The sequence below is a fragment of the Nanorana parkeri genome, unplaced genomic scaffold (genome assembly GCF_000935625.1).
Source record: "Nanorana parkeri isolate BGI_ZX_2015 unplaced genomic scaffold, ASM93562v1 scaffold163, whole genome shotgun sequence".
NCBI classification, from domain to species: Eukaryota; Metazoa; Chordata; class Amphibia; order Anura; family Dicroglossidae; genus Nanorana; species Nanorana parkeri.
Window position 1 is genome coordinate 1,979,638 of NW_017306431.1, and position 16,602 is coordinate 1,996,239.

General features: G+C 45.2%; 1 protein-coding gene across 2 annotated transcripts in view; it reads left to right on the forward strand.

Annotated features, from left to right (window-relative positions):
* CREB3L1 (cAMP responsive element binding protein 3 like 1) overlaps positions 1-16,602 on the forward strand; it is a 79,073-nt gene that overhangs the window by 45,416 nt on the left and 17,055 nt on the right. For both annotated transcript variants that reach the window (XM_018554512.1, XM_018554514.1), the window contains exons 2-6: positions 9,274-9,487; positions 11,798-11,946; positions 13,225-13,300; positions 15,801-15,958; positions 16,054-16,203. In XM_018554512.1, the coding sequence (XP_018410014.1) occupies positions 9,274-9,487; positions 11,798-11,946; positions 13,225-13,300; positions 15,801-15,958; positions 16,054-16,203 (747 nt within the window). The remainder of the gene's footprint in view (positions 1-9,273; positions 9,488-11,797; positions 11,947-13,224; positions 13,301-15,800; positions 15,959-16,053; positions 16,204-16,602) is intronic.

The following is a 16,602-nucleotide window of genomic DNA, read 5'->3' on the forward strand; positions in this document are numbered from 1 at the left end:
TCCATAGACTTACCTTGTGTCTCTCCTCATCTCCCGTCCGAACATCTGAACTGCGCATGCTCCCGCCCCAAGATCCTTTGCGGCCTGCCCGAGACTCTTCAGATGTTCGGACAGGAGCACGCGGCGAAGACACAGGTAAGTTTAAGGTCTTAAAAGGTTGTTTTTTTTAAACGTTTTTGCATATATCTACTGCTTGCTAGCAGTAGATATATGCAAAAACAAACAGTGAGGGTTTAATAAGCTCCCTGTATACTGAGACGCCGCAGCCGGAGCGGATCCCGACATCGATGTTGAGATCTGCCCAGCTGCGTGATTGACAGCTGGCTCTGCCTATCTAGAGGCAGAGCCAGCTGTACCCGCCCCCTCCCCCGTCCGTTCCGCCAGTCAGCGCTGGCGGATCGGAGCGGGGAGAGGGGAATCCAGCCCCTCCCCTGTCACGGCAGAGAGCCGTGACAGGATCGAGAGGTGAGCGAACGCCGGTATGTGTTCGCTAACCTCCTGATCTACTGAGCCGACCTGTGACAGTCTCATTGTCACAGGTCGGCTAGAACTGTGAGGTGAGTGAAAAGCACTCACCTCATAGTTCTCCTTTAAAGTAAATAATGAAGGTGAAATTAAAGTATTATTAAAGTCAAAGGGTTTTTAAGCTATTTCAGATTCTGATTAAATCTCTTACATTGGATGTTGATCCTTGATGTCTAAAGGTTTTCCTGTAGAACCAGCTGGTCCCTTGAGCACTGGCCCTGATATCCTGTTTTAGGGTGGCTCCTTTCCGTTGCAAAGTCCTATGGAGCCACTCTTGTATGTGCTAGTAAGCTGTGTGTGTCTCCACAGCAAGGCAAGCCCCTTGCCCCTACTCCCCACCCCTCACTTCTCCAAGCTAGTAGATGGACGGCTGCTAGGGTTGCCACCTGTGCAGGATTCACCCGGACAGTCCGGGTTTTGAATGCTGTATCCGTGTTTCTTGTTGGCAGAAACCCAGACACAAGATGTCATGCACCCGGTGCCCCTGTCTGCATGATTTCATGTCATGCAGACAGGGGCACCCACAATTAAGATAGAGGCTACTGGCCCCCATATGAAGAAGCCACGACTTAGTCTCCCAAAGAAATGTCAGTGTGTCGCTGGAGTGTTTGGGTTTCGCTTGAAGAAAAGGTGGCAACCCTAACGGCTTCTAGAGACTGCTCTGTCCCTTGTCATCTTGTATTGGACAGGAAGTTCAGGGAGAGGGTTGGAGCTGTTTGGAAACATGATGACTGTAAGTGCTTTGGCAGAAATTTAATTTTTTTTTGCTGGGTGATGTATATTTGATTTGAACTTCCTGTGCAGTACAAGAGCACAGGGGACAGAGCAGTCTCCAGCAGCTTACTAGCACACGCAAGGGTGTCTCCATAGGATCCTGGAAAGGGAAGGAGCCACCCTTCATCAGGATATCTGAGCCAGTGCTCAGGGGACCAGCTAATTCTGCAGGAAGCTAAATCTTTTAAAAATCAAGGAGCAGCATCCACCGTAAGTGATTTTATCAGCATTTGAAATAGCGTAAAAACCTTTTGACTTTTATATCAATTTTAAGGGAATGTATCTTCTTTGGATTGATTTATTTTTTATTGTAAAACAAAGTGCGAACTGTTGGCGCTATATAAATCCCGTTCACTGCTCAGCTTTTTTCTCTGTTACTTTTACAAGTTAGTTTCTGGATGTGGAAAAACATTTGTTGCGCATTAAAGTATATTTCCATCCTTTATGGCTGTTGAGGAATATATTGCAATAAAAGTTTTTGTGCCCGGAGTTCAGCTTTAAAAAAAAAAGCAAAAAAATCCCTCTGTGAGTTACTTAGCTCCCGGCGGATGGAGAAACACAGAAATAAATCGATTGTGGGAAGCGATGCTTGAGATCAGGATCACTGCTTGCTGTAATTAGACCATGTATGATCACCATAAGTCACTGAACTGTTTGGAAGCATTTGTTTACCTGTCAGAGGATTTTAATATGGCAGATAGAGTTCCAGGACACATTGTTATGTATATGGGAGAGCCTGTCACAGAAAAAGTCGATTTAACTCTTGGCGCTAATGATCCTCACACAATCCTCCAGGAGTAGTAAAATATCCACAGCTTTTGGAGAGGTTGCTCGTCAAAGAGACTCTGGGGTTCTCATCAGATACATAGAAGACAAAAGCAACAAAGCACCACGTCCTTGTGTGAAATCTTTTTTTTATTTGAATAATAACCGTTATAAATACTCACAATTATAACATTTCAGTCACGCTTGTCAATAAGAGACCACAAGATAAGTGTCTAAGGAATGTCCCGCTCCGACTGCATATAAAAAGCTGCCTCCGGTCACATCACCATACCATCGTGTCACCGGCTGCTTTTAGGCTTGAATTACGCGTGTTTTAGACCTCATTCACACTGTAATCAGCCGGCACGTACGTGCTGTGTGCAGGGCCGTATCAAGCAGGTCCCGGGAAGGACAGGTGCTGCGTATGATTAGTACGCAGCCCCCGTCCTTCTCTATGGGACTACGCGGCCGTACGCCCCCTACGCTCACCTCAAGTGCAGGTCCGTAGGGGTGCGTGTTTCCTCGGCACATGATTCTCTTACATCCTTTTCAATATTTTTATTTATCTTGAGTGCCTAGTAGCTCTTATTTGTATTTATTTACTGGTGCAGATCACTTAGTGTTTTATTTATAATATAAGTAATTGACCTGCCTCATATAAGCTGCCATAGTGCAGATCCAATATAATGTTATAGGACATGACATTCTCCCATTGCCATTGTCCCGCTCTTTGTCAGGGGTCATGCAGTCCATGCCCCCCGAGCGTGGTACCAAGCTGCTATCATTCATCAGACTTAGGTGGGTGGTCCGTGTTCCCCCACCCAAAATCAGGGCACTCCAGTGATTGTTGTTAAGAGGCTGTGCTGCACACTCCACCAGGGGCGTGAAACCGGCATTATGCACCTATTTAAGCCATTCAGCCAATAGAGTATTTAAGGTCAGGTACTGATGTTGGATGAGAAGACCTGGTTCACAATCAGCTTTCTAGTTCAGTAGGGTTGAGATCAGGGCTTTGTGGAAGCCACTCAAGTTCTTCCACACCAAACACGTCAAGCCATGTCTTTAAGGAGCTGACATTGTACACAGGGGCATAGCCATGCTAGGACAAAAAAGTGTTTTCACCAAACTGTTCCCACATGGTTAGAAGCCAACAATTGCCTAAAATGTTCTTGTATGATGTACCATTAAGTACGATGTATCATCAATCGATGTACCATAGCATGTACTATAATGTATACGATCATACAATATTGAGTGCTTCCAATGAAGGATACTGTTGATGGCATCAGTACCCTTCATTGGAAGCTCCTAAACTCAATAATTTGTATGGCTACGTCGTCCCATAGAGAAGAACAGGCTGCTGTGTACAATCGCACGCAGCACCTGTCCTTCCTGGGAACGGCCGCGCACGCCGCACGGATCTGTACGGGCCGACACTTAGCTGTGTGAATGAGGCCTAAGCGACAGTCTGCGTGTAATCATATATGATACTGCATAGCATCAACAGTTGGCTGAATGTTGTCTTGCTCTTTAGCTACAAGCTCAAGTATGACCAACCAGCAGCCATCTTGGAGTAACCCACATTGGTCATGCCAATTATAGTACTTCATTAATAATAAGAAGCATCTCCAACAGCACGCTGAGAAGGCCAGTTCTTCACCAGCTGGTGCATGTGTAGCCCTCTTGCTCTCCCATCGGTGATCTCTGTCCCATGAGAACAGAAGCACATTTCATTTTTAAGCCGCTCTAATCAAACAAACGAGCGAGCCCTGAACACGTGTTCTCACAGAGGAATACTCCGGCTCTGTTTGATGTTGGCAGTCCCACTGAACACACACAGCATTGGACTGGCTCTGTTTTCCTACCGCTGTGACTTCTTCCACATTTCGTAATTATAACAACAGTAATATAATAATAATAGGGAGGTGGAGGAGTCCTCGGCGCGCCTTTAGACCAATATATGCTCGCTAAATGTGAGCCTTTATTTTTATAAGAGCAAAAGTGTGCCAGGCGGTGCACATGATAAATGAGATTAGAGGTGTATAGAAATGAGGAGAGATGCCAAAAGAGTTTCTGTTTGGGGGGGTTTCTGACAGACTGAATGTACAATATTTTCACTTGTGATTATATTGGACAGTGAGCGGTAATAGAATGCCAGGAGAGAATAGGATAAAGGCCTGCTGGCAATTAAAAATGACTATTTTATTTTTCTTCATAGTATATTATTCATATTGAGAGCACAAAGTAAAGAACTGGGAAATGTTAGCAGATTTCTACATCTTTCAATTATTAAAGCTGAGCTCCAGGCATACACATGTTTATTTAAAGGAGAACTATGAGGTGAGTGATTTCCACTCATCCTCATAGTTAGAGCAGACCTGTGACAAATAAGCTGTCACAAGTGGGCTCTATTGATCGGGAAGTGAGCAGAAACATGCAGCCGATCTACTCACTTCCTGATTGTCTCCCTGCAGTAAGCGGTGACTGTCAGTCACCGCTCCTTGCAGGGATCCTCTCCGATCCTCCAGCGCTGACTGGCAGAACGGACATGGGAGGGGGCGGGCACAGTTGGCTCTTCCTCTAGATAGGCAGAGCCAGCTGTCACTCACGCAGCTGGGTGGATCTCTACAGTAATGTCGGGATCCGTCCCGGCTGCGGCGCTCACAGTATATCGCGGGCAATAGCCAATGATATACTGAGCTTTTGGTCACGGGAGGATTCTAATTTATTTACAGCCGTAACCCTATAGAGAACTACGGGGAAAAACACTTACTCCATAGTTCTCTTTTAAAATGTATTTCTCAGTAGCTACAAAGGATATAAAACATTTTGTGTGCACCAAATACCTTTGCAAGCCCATGTAATACTTTGTAAAAGTAGAAGTTAAATCGTCACTGTGCAGAGCGCAGAGCTGTGGGAGGGGCGCAGCAGGCCACACCTACAAAGGCTGACTGTAGAAAACTGCAGGAGGGGGTGGAGACAAGGCCAGTCACTATGCACAAGGAGAGAGAGCAGCAGTGACCGGTCTTTATTACAGGAAGCTCCAGGTTTCACACTGGATAACTGTACAGATATGGAAGAAATACACAATGCTCACCAAGATTCAAGGAAGAATACACATGACTCTTGTATGAAGACAATATGTGCCTTTCCCAGGGATCAGCTTAAAATGTCATGTCCCGGACCCGCCCCTTTCATTCATTGGATTTCAGTTCTTTCAATCATTGAGACTCAGTGTTACATGTGGGTGTTACCTAGTGTGGCCTGTATGCAAATGCAGTCTGCCTAGGAACACCCATTCCTCCAGACTGACTTCCACCTATCAAGGCATTTTGATATATGCATAACTCCTCCCAAGAGCCTGCCCACTGCTTGCATCAGGGCTGAGGGTGCTTAAGAGAAGACTACTAAGGCAAGGTGCTGTAATGTTATCAGGAAGCTATGTACAGCAACCTGTAGGCCTGTCCCACCAGCCATGATCTGCCTACATTGCATAGGGAAGCACAGAAAACCAAGAAATTAGATCACTGGGACTTAAATAAGGTATGTAAGAAATAACGCAAAAGTTTTTCTTTAAACAATTCATTAGCATGTCGATGAGGGCGGCAAGAAGAACCAGAGAAGGCAAAATATGAGCAGATAAAACTTCAGCTTTAAAGTACAAAAATTAGTAACATCAAATCTTTGAGATGAGCTGCTTAGCTGTTTCTGGTTTTTGTTTTTGGCTTCAGTGTTTGGACGGAAAGCTAATTACCCACATTAAAATTTAGCTTGTTACTCCAAAGCCTTTCTTGTGTGGTGGGGCTCTTTGTGTATGTTCAGGACTGAGCTAACCATGGCAGGCTGTGGGATCAGAGAAGCCAACTGTAGACTCACTCAGCCATTGCTGACCTCCATTTGAAAAAGCTAAAAGCCTTTAAAAAAGTTGATATTGTATCATACTGCAAGTATAAAACCATTTATTGACTGGTTCAGAGGAATCTCTACACCCAGGAATTAAAGGAATGCTTTTAGGTCAGTATAGTCCTTAGGGATGCACTGATACCGTTTTTTTCGGTATCGAGTATTAGTACCGATATTTATATTTCGGTACTTGCCGATACAGATACCGATACTTCCGGGCAATCAGGAAGCTGGGCAGCGTGTCATTCATTACCTGCTGCCCGTCTTCTTGATTGCCCGGGAAGCCGGCTCCATGCTGTTTGGCTGGTTTGATGCTGATTGGCTGGGAAGCCGGCTTCCCAGCCAGTCAGCATGGAGCCGGCCAAAACAGCATGGAGCCAGCTTCGCGGGCAATCAAGAAGCCGGGCAGCAGGTAGTGAATGATCGGAAAGCTTCCCGGGTTTCCGGCCAATCAGCATGGAGCTGGCCAAACAGCATGGATCCGGCTTCCCGGCCGATCAGGAAGCCAGGCTGCAAGTCATTACTAGTATCGGTACATCCCTACACTGCCTGGCCAAAAAAAGTCACCACCTGGATTTAGCTAAGCAAATAGGTAAAAGCTATAGAAGGTGCTTCAGTTGGTCAGGTCTAGGTACAGCAATGTTATGTGCCCAAACAAATGAGGTCATGTACCTACCTGAATATACTGAATGACAAGTTTTTATATCAATGTATGTTTTCTTCCCTGATGACACGGTTATATTCCAAGATGACAATGTCAGGACTCATCGGGCTCACATTGTGAAAGAGTGGTTCAGGGGCATGAGACATCATTGTCACACATGGATTGCCCCCCACAGAGTCCAGGCCATAACCCCATTGAGAATCTTTGGGATGTGCTGGAGAAGACTTTACGCAGTGCTCCGACTCTCCCTACAAGACCTTGGTGAAAAACTAATGCAGCTCTGGATGGAAATAAATGTTGTGATATTGTATACACATATCAAAACCATGCCACGTTTGGCTGAGGTGTAGTTAGCAATGGACACACAACTACCACACCATCAGTTATGTGAACCATTAAGAATTAACAGTATATGCCAAAAATAAATGGTAAAGCCCCAAATTGTTCTTTTTAACCATTATTTTTCCTTTATTCTGGCTTTTCGAAAATGTTTAAAATAGTAAACAGGGTAATTAAGAGATAACATGAAGGTTTGAGTGCAGAATAACACTTTTAGCAGTTGACTAGAACCTTTTTATGGATATCTGTACATTAGACCAAAAAGACAGACAACTGAGGAGGACAGGGGGACAGAGGATTTTGGTTGCAAATGAGGGACAGTCCCTCCAAATGAGGGACAGTTGGGAGGTGTGCAACAGGAGTGGCAATCCGTGGTGGTATGGGTAACAACCAGATATCTGTTGGGGTATCTCAGTCTGGCCCTTATAGACGCATAAGAAACCAATGGTTGTTTCAGCACACACACGTCCACTTATAACTGAAATATCAGCTTATGCAAAATAACTCTTGAAATATCTGGCCAAGTGTTGTCCCTCCTCTGATAGATGTTTACCCCCGCTTGGACCCACTAGCATCTATGTTTTTTAATTCTGACAATGAATCTAACAGAACAATGATGCCTTGTTTTCCCTAATTATAAACGCCCTGTTTAGGATTGTGCCTGGTGTCGCCAGTTATGTCCAGAATGTGTTTTTTTCCTGGAAGACTCATAAAATAGGACTTGGCTCCTTCACGCACCTGGAAAATTGTCTGCAGACGCCTAGTGTTTCAGTCCTCTGCTGGCTGCTTCCAGGGTGGCAGAGGGCTGTGTCGTTTTACTCTCTCCCTGGAGCTTTTCCTGTAGCCATCACCTCCTGTAGGTAGAAGAATCTTTCCTTTCTGTCCTTATGAAGATCTCCAGGTCCATGCAGCGTCGTAGCTCCACAGGAATCTGTCACAGTCCAGGGTGGTGACATGTGCTTTAGGTGATAATGCGTTGACAGGGAATAAAGAAAGACATGTTTTATTTCTCCTAAAGTGCTCTGTGTGGTTGGGGAAAATATATGATGGAGCAATAAATGTTAAAGTATATGTATGCTAGAGCACTAAAATCTCATATAAATGTAAATTTTACATATCCATGTAGATTTTTCATATTTTTAAATGTGACGTATTGGTTAATATAATACCTGATGATCCATCCATGAAGGTCCTTTTTTAGGCACTTCCTGGCATAGGGTGACAACGCTCTGTCCTCTCTCCCAGCTGTGCTCCACTGTGTTGTTATTCCATCAAATGGTCTTCAGATGGGGCCATTTTAACTGACATTACGCAGGCATGGGCCACTGTTGTCACCATCGCGAAATCTACTCTTCCTCTGTTGGACCCTTACTGGATATGGAGGAAGTTCTACTTATCTATCACTAAGCAGCCATGTCAAGTTCTACTTATCTCTCACTAAGCGCCCATGTCCAGTTGTACTTATCACTCACTAAGCGCCCATGTCCAGTCCTACTTATTTCTCACTAAGCGCCCATGTCCAGTCCTACTTATTTCTCACTAAGCGCCCATGTCCAGTTCTACTTATCTCTCACTAAGCGCCCATGTCCAGTTCTACTTATCTCTCACTAAGCGCCCATGTCCAGTTCTACTTATTTCTCACTAAGCGCACATGTCCAGTTCTACTTATTTCTCACTAAGCGCCCATGTCCAGTTCTACTTATTTTTTCACTAAGCGCCCATGTCCAGTTCTACTTATTTCTCACTAAGCGCCCATGTCCAGTTCTACTTATTTCTCATTATGTGCCCATGTCCAGTTCTACTTATCGCTCACTAAGCGCCCATATCCAGTTCTACTTATCGCTCACTAAGCGCCCATGTCCAGTTCTACTTATTTCTCACTAAGCGCCCATGTCCAGTTCTACTTATTTCTCATTATGTGCCCATGTCCAGTTCTACTTATCACTCACTAAATGCCCGTAAATCAATATGGCTGCTCAGTTGAGTGACCTATTACTTTAAAGGGCTCAAGCCAACAGACGAGTGCGGAGAGCTGGAAGAACTTGCACAAAATGCTGTGAAATACATCTTATGTCTTATTACTGGTTTATTCAAACAACTGCATATATCTTACAATGTGGTATTTCTATCAGTTTTATAGTTGTTAAGTTTAAAATGCCCCTTTATACCCGTCACATTGGTTGTCCCAGGCAATGAGGGGGTGTGAGTTCATGTATAATTTGTGTCAGATAAATATAATACAGAGAAACCCGTCTTTTGTCTCTGAATTCATTTTAATTTCCCCCCCCCCTCCCCCCAACCAGCACTTCTCAGATGCTCTGGATGAATTCTCCAATGAACTCTTCAACAGTTTTTTTGATGACCCTCCTCTGCTGGACCGGGATGCCTTACTGGATATGGAGGTGGAGAGTCCGGCTCCTCCCATACAGGTTGAGCACAGCTATTCTTTGAGTGAAGACTCTGCCCCACAGAGTCCCGCCCTGACCATTAAAGAGGAAGATGAAGACAGCCCCAGTGGTAAGCATCACTCTACTGCAGCTACAGTACTATACCGTGTGCTCTCACTGTGTAAAAGTGCTGATAGTGACAGGGGAAGAGCCTGTTTCAGAGAGAATGATTGGAGACGGGGTTGTTGCCCACATAAGAGAGTATTCGTCAATTAGTCATTGCTCCCTCCTCAGTAGACAATGGCTACTGAGATTAGAGAGATTTGTTTTTCATTTCCTGTCCCTTTTTATGTCCATACAAGAAAAGGGCAAGAGGTTCTAATCTTTCCTTCCGTTACAGAAAATATGTCTTCTTCCCATTGGTGCCCCCCGCCCCCCAATTAGAGAGAGATTTCCAAACATTCCCTATCCAGCAAGGAAGTGAGGGGAAATCCAAATTGGCACACATACAGTAATTATTTAAAAGTGTGTTGACTGGAGTTGGTCTTCAAAGGATATGTGCACTTTAAAGCAAAGTGCATTTTTCCTTTTTACCCTTTACCCTGACCTAACCCACCCTCCCCTCCACAGATGCATACTTACCTTGATCTTCTGCTGTTAGGTTTGGTCAAGGAAAGGGGGCAAAAAGGATAAATGCACTTTGCTTTAAAGTGCACTTATCCTTATTTGTCCTTCTTGCCTGTTTACTAATACCTATGCTAATTATCCTAGGCCTTATTTCATGGGTTGGCATTGCAGCTGTTGTGGAACTACAAGTCCCATTGCTAGACTGCCACAGGCATGACTACCAGAGGCAGAGGCATGATAGATGAAGTGCTGAGGTTGCCTACCTCTGCCTTATGTATTCGGTAGCCGCAGCTGACTCCCTGTGCTTACTCCTGTCCTACATCATCTTATATGTGAGGTTTGTCATCCCCACCATCCCTTCAGGAATTCATAATTTTATAGGGACTGAACTGTAAAATAGGCAGTCAGTAGTCAGCACTCACTGCAGCTGATATAAGAATAGAACCGGTTAACTGAAAGATTTATTGTTCCTGCAACTCAGCTGCTTAAATGAACAGCAGATGTTGTGCACATGTAAATGGAAGCTGATGAAGTTATTTTGCAGTCTTTCAAAGAGGAGAAGTTTGGATTTTCTTGATATCCAGTCACAATGCAGAGGGATTAACTAGATTCCCGTCTCCGTTCTCCTGGGGTAGTGAAGGGAATGGATCTCCTGCTTTATCTCCTATTATACCTGGACACAGGGCCGTAGCAAGGGTGAGGCAAGTGAGACAGTCGCCTCGGGCGCAGCCAGGGCTGGGCCTGCACCTTCTGTACCTGGTACCCGCTGTTACTACCCGCCGCCCAGCTTCCGGATTGGCTGGGAAGCCAGCTCCGTGCTGTTTGGCTGGCTCCATGCTCCAAGCTTCCTGGCCAATCAGCATGGAGGCTGCTAAACAGCATGGAGCCGGTTTACCCGCCAAACAGGAAGCCGGGTGGCGGGCCATTACCCGTGCCCGGCTTCCTGATTGGCCCGGGAAGTCGACTCCATGTTTCCTCGCGGCACTGCCGGTCAGAGGAAATCTCCCTCTGACTGAAGTCCGGTATAAGGGAAGGTATTGGAGTATTTAGTGGAGTACTCGCCCACATACTTGGCATCGGCACTGATACTAGTATCGGTGCATCCCTAGTCATAAGCAGATGTTTCATTGTAATGTATGCTAGAAGACTCCTATAAAGTGCCATTGTTAGAGAATACCATCTCAGTAAAGTAGAAACAGTGGCGTCACAAGGGGGGTGCAGTCCTTGTACAGTAGAGCTCGGCCTAGGAGTAGGAAACACAGGACAAGGAGCCAATCAGTTGTTCTGCAGTGATCATGTTCTAACCAGGAACATGCTGACAGGAAGAGAGAGCAGAGTGACAGGAAGAGTGGGCTATCAAGCTATCAGTCTGCTGCTCCTTTCACTGTCTAGTTACATTGTAACTGCAGCAGGGAAAAATCAGGTCACCTGCCCTGCCAGATAGGGCCGTGTTGTGTTTCAGAGCTGTGTAAATCTCAGGATTGAAAAAAACATAATCATTACACAGGCAAAACAGTATATATATATATTTGAAATTATTACCATTATTTATTAATGTAACAGGTGTTACGTGCTTGAATTTGACTTGGCATCAACCTCCTGTGAACCCTATACAGTATGCCAGTCTTAGATATGGAGGGGCAGCACTAGAAGACAATCTAGTGTGTTGCATGCAGATGTACTCTAAGTGGAGAGCAGTGGGATGAGCCCATCAGTCTGCTGCTGCTCCTTCACTGCATAATAGGAAGTGAAGGTGACCATCCATTTTCCTTGTTATAGCGAAGGTCTAAGATACTTATTTTTTCACCCTTAGAACCTGGGAGTGTCGTGTGGGCCTTGGAGCATGAGCTGTGTTCATTACTGGTGAAACAGGAACAGAACATGTTATCACAGGCAGAGCCCACATACCCAAGTGCACCTCTGGAACAAGCGCTGGGGCCAGGGGTTCTGCAGAATGACGAGGTGAGTACATGAAATTATAAAAGGACTATTATCAGCATGAGGCATTGGAATTATTTGGCATGAAGAATTGTTTCATATTGATCAGTTATATTTATGGCTGCTTTATGGCTGATTTGGGGCAACACAGATCGCCTGAGATAATGTTTCTTTAGTCATTCTGATAAACAAAGTCTAACATGTTCCTTCTGCAGTAGGAACAATGCTGGAGAAATGTCACCATTGGAGTTCCCAAAAAAAAAAGTCGTTCATTAAAAATAACCAAGCCCATCTACCTACCCCTCATGTCTATGGGCAATTCTAAAGGATCGGCCCATTCACAACTGGTGCTTCAGTTTGTGTTAGATGCTGGAGATTTCAACCACTTAAAGGAGAACTATGGGGTTAAGGCTTTTCCCCATAGTTCTCCTTAGGGTAAAGGGAGGACACAAACTAGCGTCCTCCCGTCACCCTAGGCTTAGTATACCGCAAGCTGTAGCTCGCGGTATACTGAGACACCGCAGCTGAAGCGGATCCCGACAATTGTGCCGGGATCCGCCCAGCTGCGTGACTGACAGCTGGCTCTGCCTATCTAGAGGCAGAGCCAGCTGTACCCGCCCCCTCCCCCGTCCGTTCCGCCAGTAAGTGCTGGCGGATCGGAGCGGGGAGGGGGGAATCCAGCCCCTCCCCTGTCACGGCAGAGAGCCGTGACAGGATCGGGAGGGGAGCGAACGCCGGTATGTGTTCGCTCACCTCCCGATCTACTGAGCCGACCTGTGACAGTCTCATTGTCACAGGTCGGCTAGAACTATGAGTGAAAAGCACTCACCTCATAGTTCTCCTTTAAAGGTCTTTTCTCTCAGTCACTCTTTATGCTGAGTACCCAAGTTCACACACCTGCTGTGGTCATTACGAGGGACGCTCATTTTCTCTGCTGGATTCTTTATGAAGTTTAAAGTTTATATATTGGTGAATGTAACAGGAGGAGCTGGGACAAACAAAAGTGGCCAGGAACACCCAAAACTTTCAGCTTTAGGGAAACAGAGTTCGGAATTATGGCGGAAAAATAATCATAAACATATAACATCCAAACAAAATCTAACAAAAAACTTTGGAAGGGAGGTCTACTATAACCTGGAAGATCTTATAAACCTAAAGACATGCAAATGTTACCTATAGATTTATCAAATGTTCCTCAATGCAACCATAAATGGCCAGATCAGGCTGATGTTCTCTGATGAACCCGTACCTTTCTTCTGAGATTATATTATAGTCATGTTCTGCATTCCCTTAATTTTATAGAATGTCTCCAGGACACCAATATCACATATAAAGGTAGAACCAGGAGTACCAAACCATCTGCTGAATATTCCACAAGGTAGGTGAACGTTCCACATCATCTGTCTGATGAAATGTTTTAACTGCATCTGTGATTTTCCAGGAAATGTCTTAGGCTGGGTTCACACCTAGGCCTATAAAATATGCACGTTTGTCGCGCGTTTCGCGCGACTAAAACGCCCCAAAGAAGCTCCTGTACTTCTTTTTGGCGTAGGACGTTTTGTAGCGCGTTCATACGGCCTGTAATACACCCAGGTGTGAACCATACCAATAGGAAATAATGGGATTTCGGTGTTTGAGCGTTTTGCAGCGCGTAGGAACGCGCTACAAAACGCCCAGGTGTGAACTTGGTAGCACCTTGTATAGGTTTCATCAGGTCATAGATAACCAGAGAGCTTATCTCCTGTAGAAAGACCAGTCCAATGCCCTGACCTGTCACAGGCTTCTTCCTGCTCTAGACGTCACATAAATGCAGCATACGCAAACTAGGCTTTGACCCTTTACTCTATAGCAAAGATATGAGTGACTAATAGATACAATTGAGTTTTGCAGAATGTGGGAACATTTCTTAATGATATTATTGGATTCTATGATTGGAAGCATAGTCTGATTGTCCAATGCAGGATTGTTCTTATTGCTTTACTTGCTGTTATCAGCTATGGCATGGCCAACCATATTAAAAGACTCTAACAGGGTTATTCACAAAAGGGTGAAGAGTCAGGAGAAGTGAACAATCTAAGACAACATTCTCCAATTCAGCTCACTTTCCAGTTCAGCTATATTGTCCTAGATTGTTCACTTCTCCTCAGGGGCGTCCCGAGGCTGGGTGACACCCGGAGCGGTAACCGAGTGTCAGCCCGCCGAGACGTCACTGCGCATGCGCGTGACGTCACCACGCGCGTGCGCGATGACCGCACGCGCGTCAGTATTCTGATATCTGCCGGCGTCCATCACCAAGATGGCCGGGGACAAGGGAGGAGGGGACAGTCACCCGGCGGGATAAGGTATGCCGCCGGGTCCCCTCCTTTCTCCTGATACTGTCGGGCGTTCGGTCCATGACCGAGCGCCCGACTTTTCAGAGGGGGGTGACACCAAAATGACTGTGAGTCATTTTGGTGTCACCCCTCCAATGGTGTCACCCGGGTGCGGGCCACACCCCCGCACCCCCCTTGTGATGTCACTGCTTCTGCTGCCTTCTCCAAACTCTTCACCCTTTTGTGAATAACCATGGAAGACTACATTTATGCTATGCGTTAATGTGCATTTTGGGATTCCTGCAGCAGAAACCTACGGATTAATCTAAGTGGGAGATTTGGGATTCCTGCGGCAGGAACCTACGGATTCCTGCCGCAGGAATCCCAAGTGTACTATTTAGATGAGGTCCCTGTCACTCGTTCAAGTTACTGACTGGGTGACATCAGCCGCATCGGTAAGTGGCACTCTGCATGTATGTGATATGATTACATGTGGTTTGGAATAGATCACTGTCCCTAGATGCGCAAAAATAAATAAATAAAATCAGCACTTAAAAGGTTATTAAACCCTCCGTTTTTTTTTGCATATATCTACTGCTAGCAAGCAATAGATATATGCAAAAACTTTTTTTTTTTTAAACGCTTTAAAAGAGGTTTAAACTTGCCTGTGTCTTTGACCCGCGCTCCAGTCCGAAAATCTGAAAAATCTCGGGCGGCCGCAAAGGATCTTGGGGCGGTGCGCATGCGCAGTTCAGATTTTCGGGCCGGGAGACGTGGAGAGACACAAGGTAAGTCTATGGACGGCGTGCACCCGCATGCAAACATCGTAGGACAGGAAGTGCCAGCAAGCAAGGAGTCAGCGCTGGATCAGAGACCTGCAGCAGCGCTGGAGAGGAGGCTGAAAAGGACAGGAAAGAAGAAGAAGATCGGATTAAGAGACATCATTTAAGGTAAGTGCTGACACTAACATTGGGGGGAGGGGGGAAAAAATATCCTTTAATGTCACCTTAAAAGAAATCTGTAGTGGTTACATACATAATTTGTTTCCTTATTCAGTCCTTTGGTCAGGACTGAAAATGAAGATCTAATTTTAGCCAGAATAAAATGATACTGTTGATGTGGATTTTATGCATTGTGTTGTCCAGCCAGCAGATGGCGCTTTGGGCTCCTTTCACATGTTTTCTTCTGTCTCCTGTGTAGTGAAAAGCTTATTGTATAGCAGCTGAAGCTGAAATATGCACATATGTGAATGAGTCAGGGTAGTGACTAATCCCTTATTAGATGGCTCTGTCTGAGGTTTCAGTGAAAGATAGTTGTATTCAAATTCATAACTACTGCTGTGCTGACTCTTTAGAAAATGCATTGTGCTATGAGAATATGTTTTCATGTATTAAATATGTGTTTGTTAAACAAAGACTGTATATATACACTTAAACATAGATTTGCCACGACAGTATATAAAAGCAAAATACCACTGACCCAAAGCCATTACAGTTTCTCTTTCATAGATGTCACCTAGATGATAGATTTGGTATTCTATGACCTGCTATGTCTTTCTCCTCCTAGATGTACTGGGGGTTATGCCTCTAACCCCACCCAGTAGCCATAGCAGTGATAGCGACGGATCTCAAAGTCCGCGATCTCTTCCGCCTCCCAGCCCTGCCCGTCCAATGGCCCGATCCTCTCATGCCATCTCATCATCACCGCTCCTTACTGCCCCTCATGTGAGTATCCTGGTTTTTAGGGCAGTTGACATCTCTGAGAGGCTTCCACATTCATATTCTGCATTTCACATTGTAATATCTTCACTGGTGTTTAGAAACTCCAAGGGACATCGGGACCTTTAATGCTGACGGAAGAAGAAAGACGGACATTAGTCGCTGAGGGCTACCCCATTCCCAACAAACTCCCGCTCACTAAAACCGAGGAGAAAGCACTGAAAAGAGTGCGCAGGAAAATAAAAAACAAGGTGAGGAACCACCTCACCTTCTTTAGGAACCATTGAAGGGACGGTTTAGTGCATTTTAGTGAATGCGAAGTTTGAGGTTTAACTCAAAGTAATTTTGGATGAGGCTTTTACACTTTCACAAGCCTGCTCTACCATCCATTTGTTATTATATCAAATATAGAAATGTGTATATTAGCCACAAGAGGGAGCTGTTGGTGGTTCAGTACAGTTACTTTCTGACTCTTTCTGCTAAGGCCCATCTACAGACTCCTGTTTGTTTGGTTTCAGCAGATGTCCAAATTGTATAACATTAAGTATAAAAGAGCCTCTAAATCCAGGAAGTAACTTGTGCAGGTGCACAGTCTGCACAAATAGAATGACCCCCCCCCCCCCCCCCCCGGACTCCAGGTGGGGAAAGAA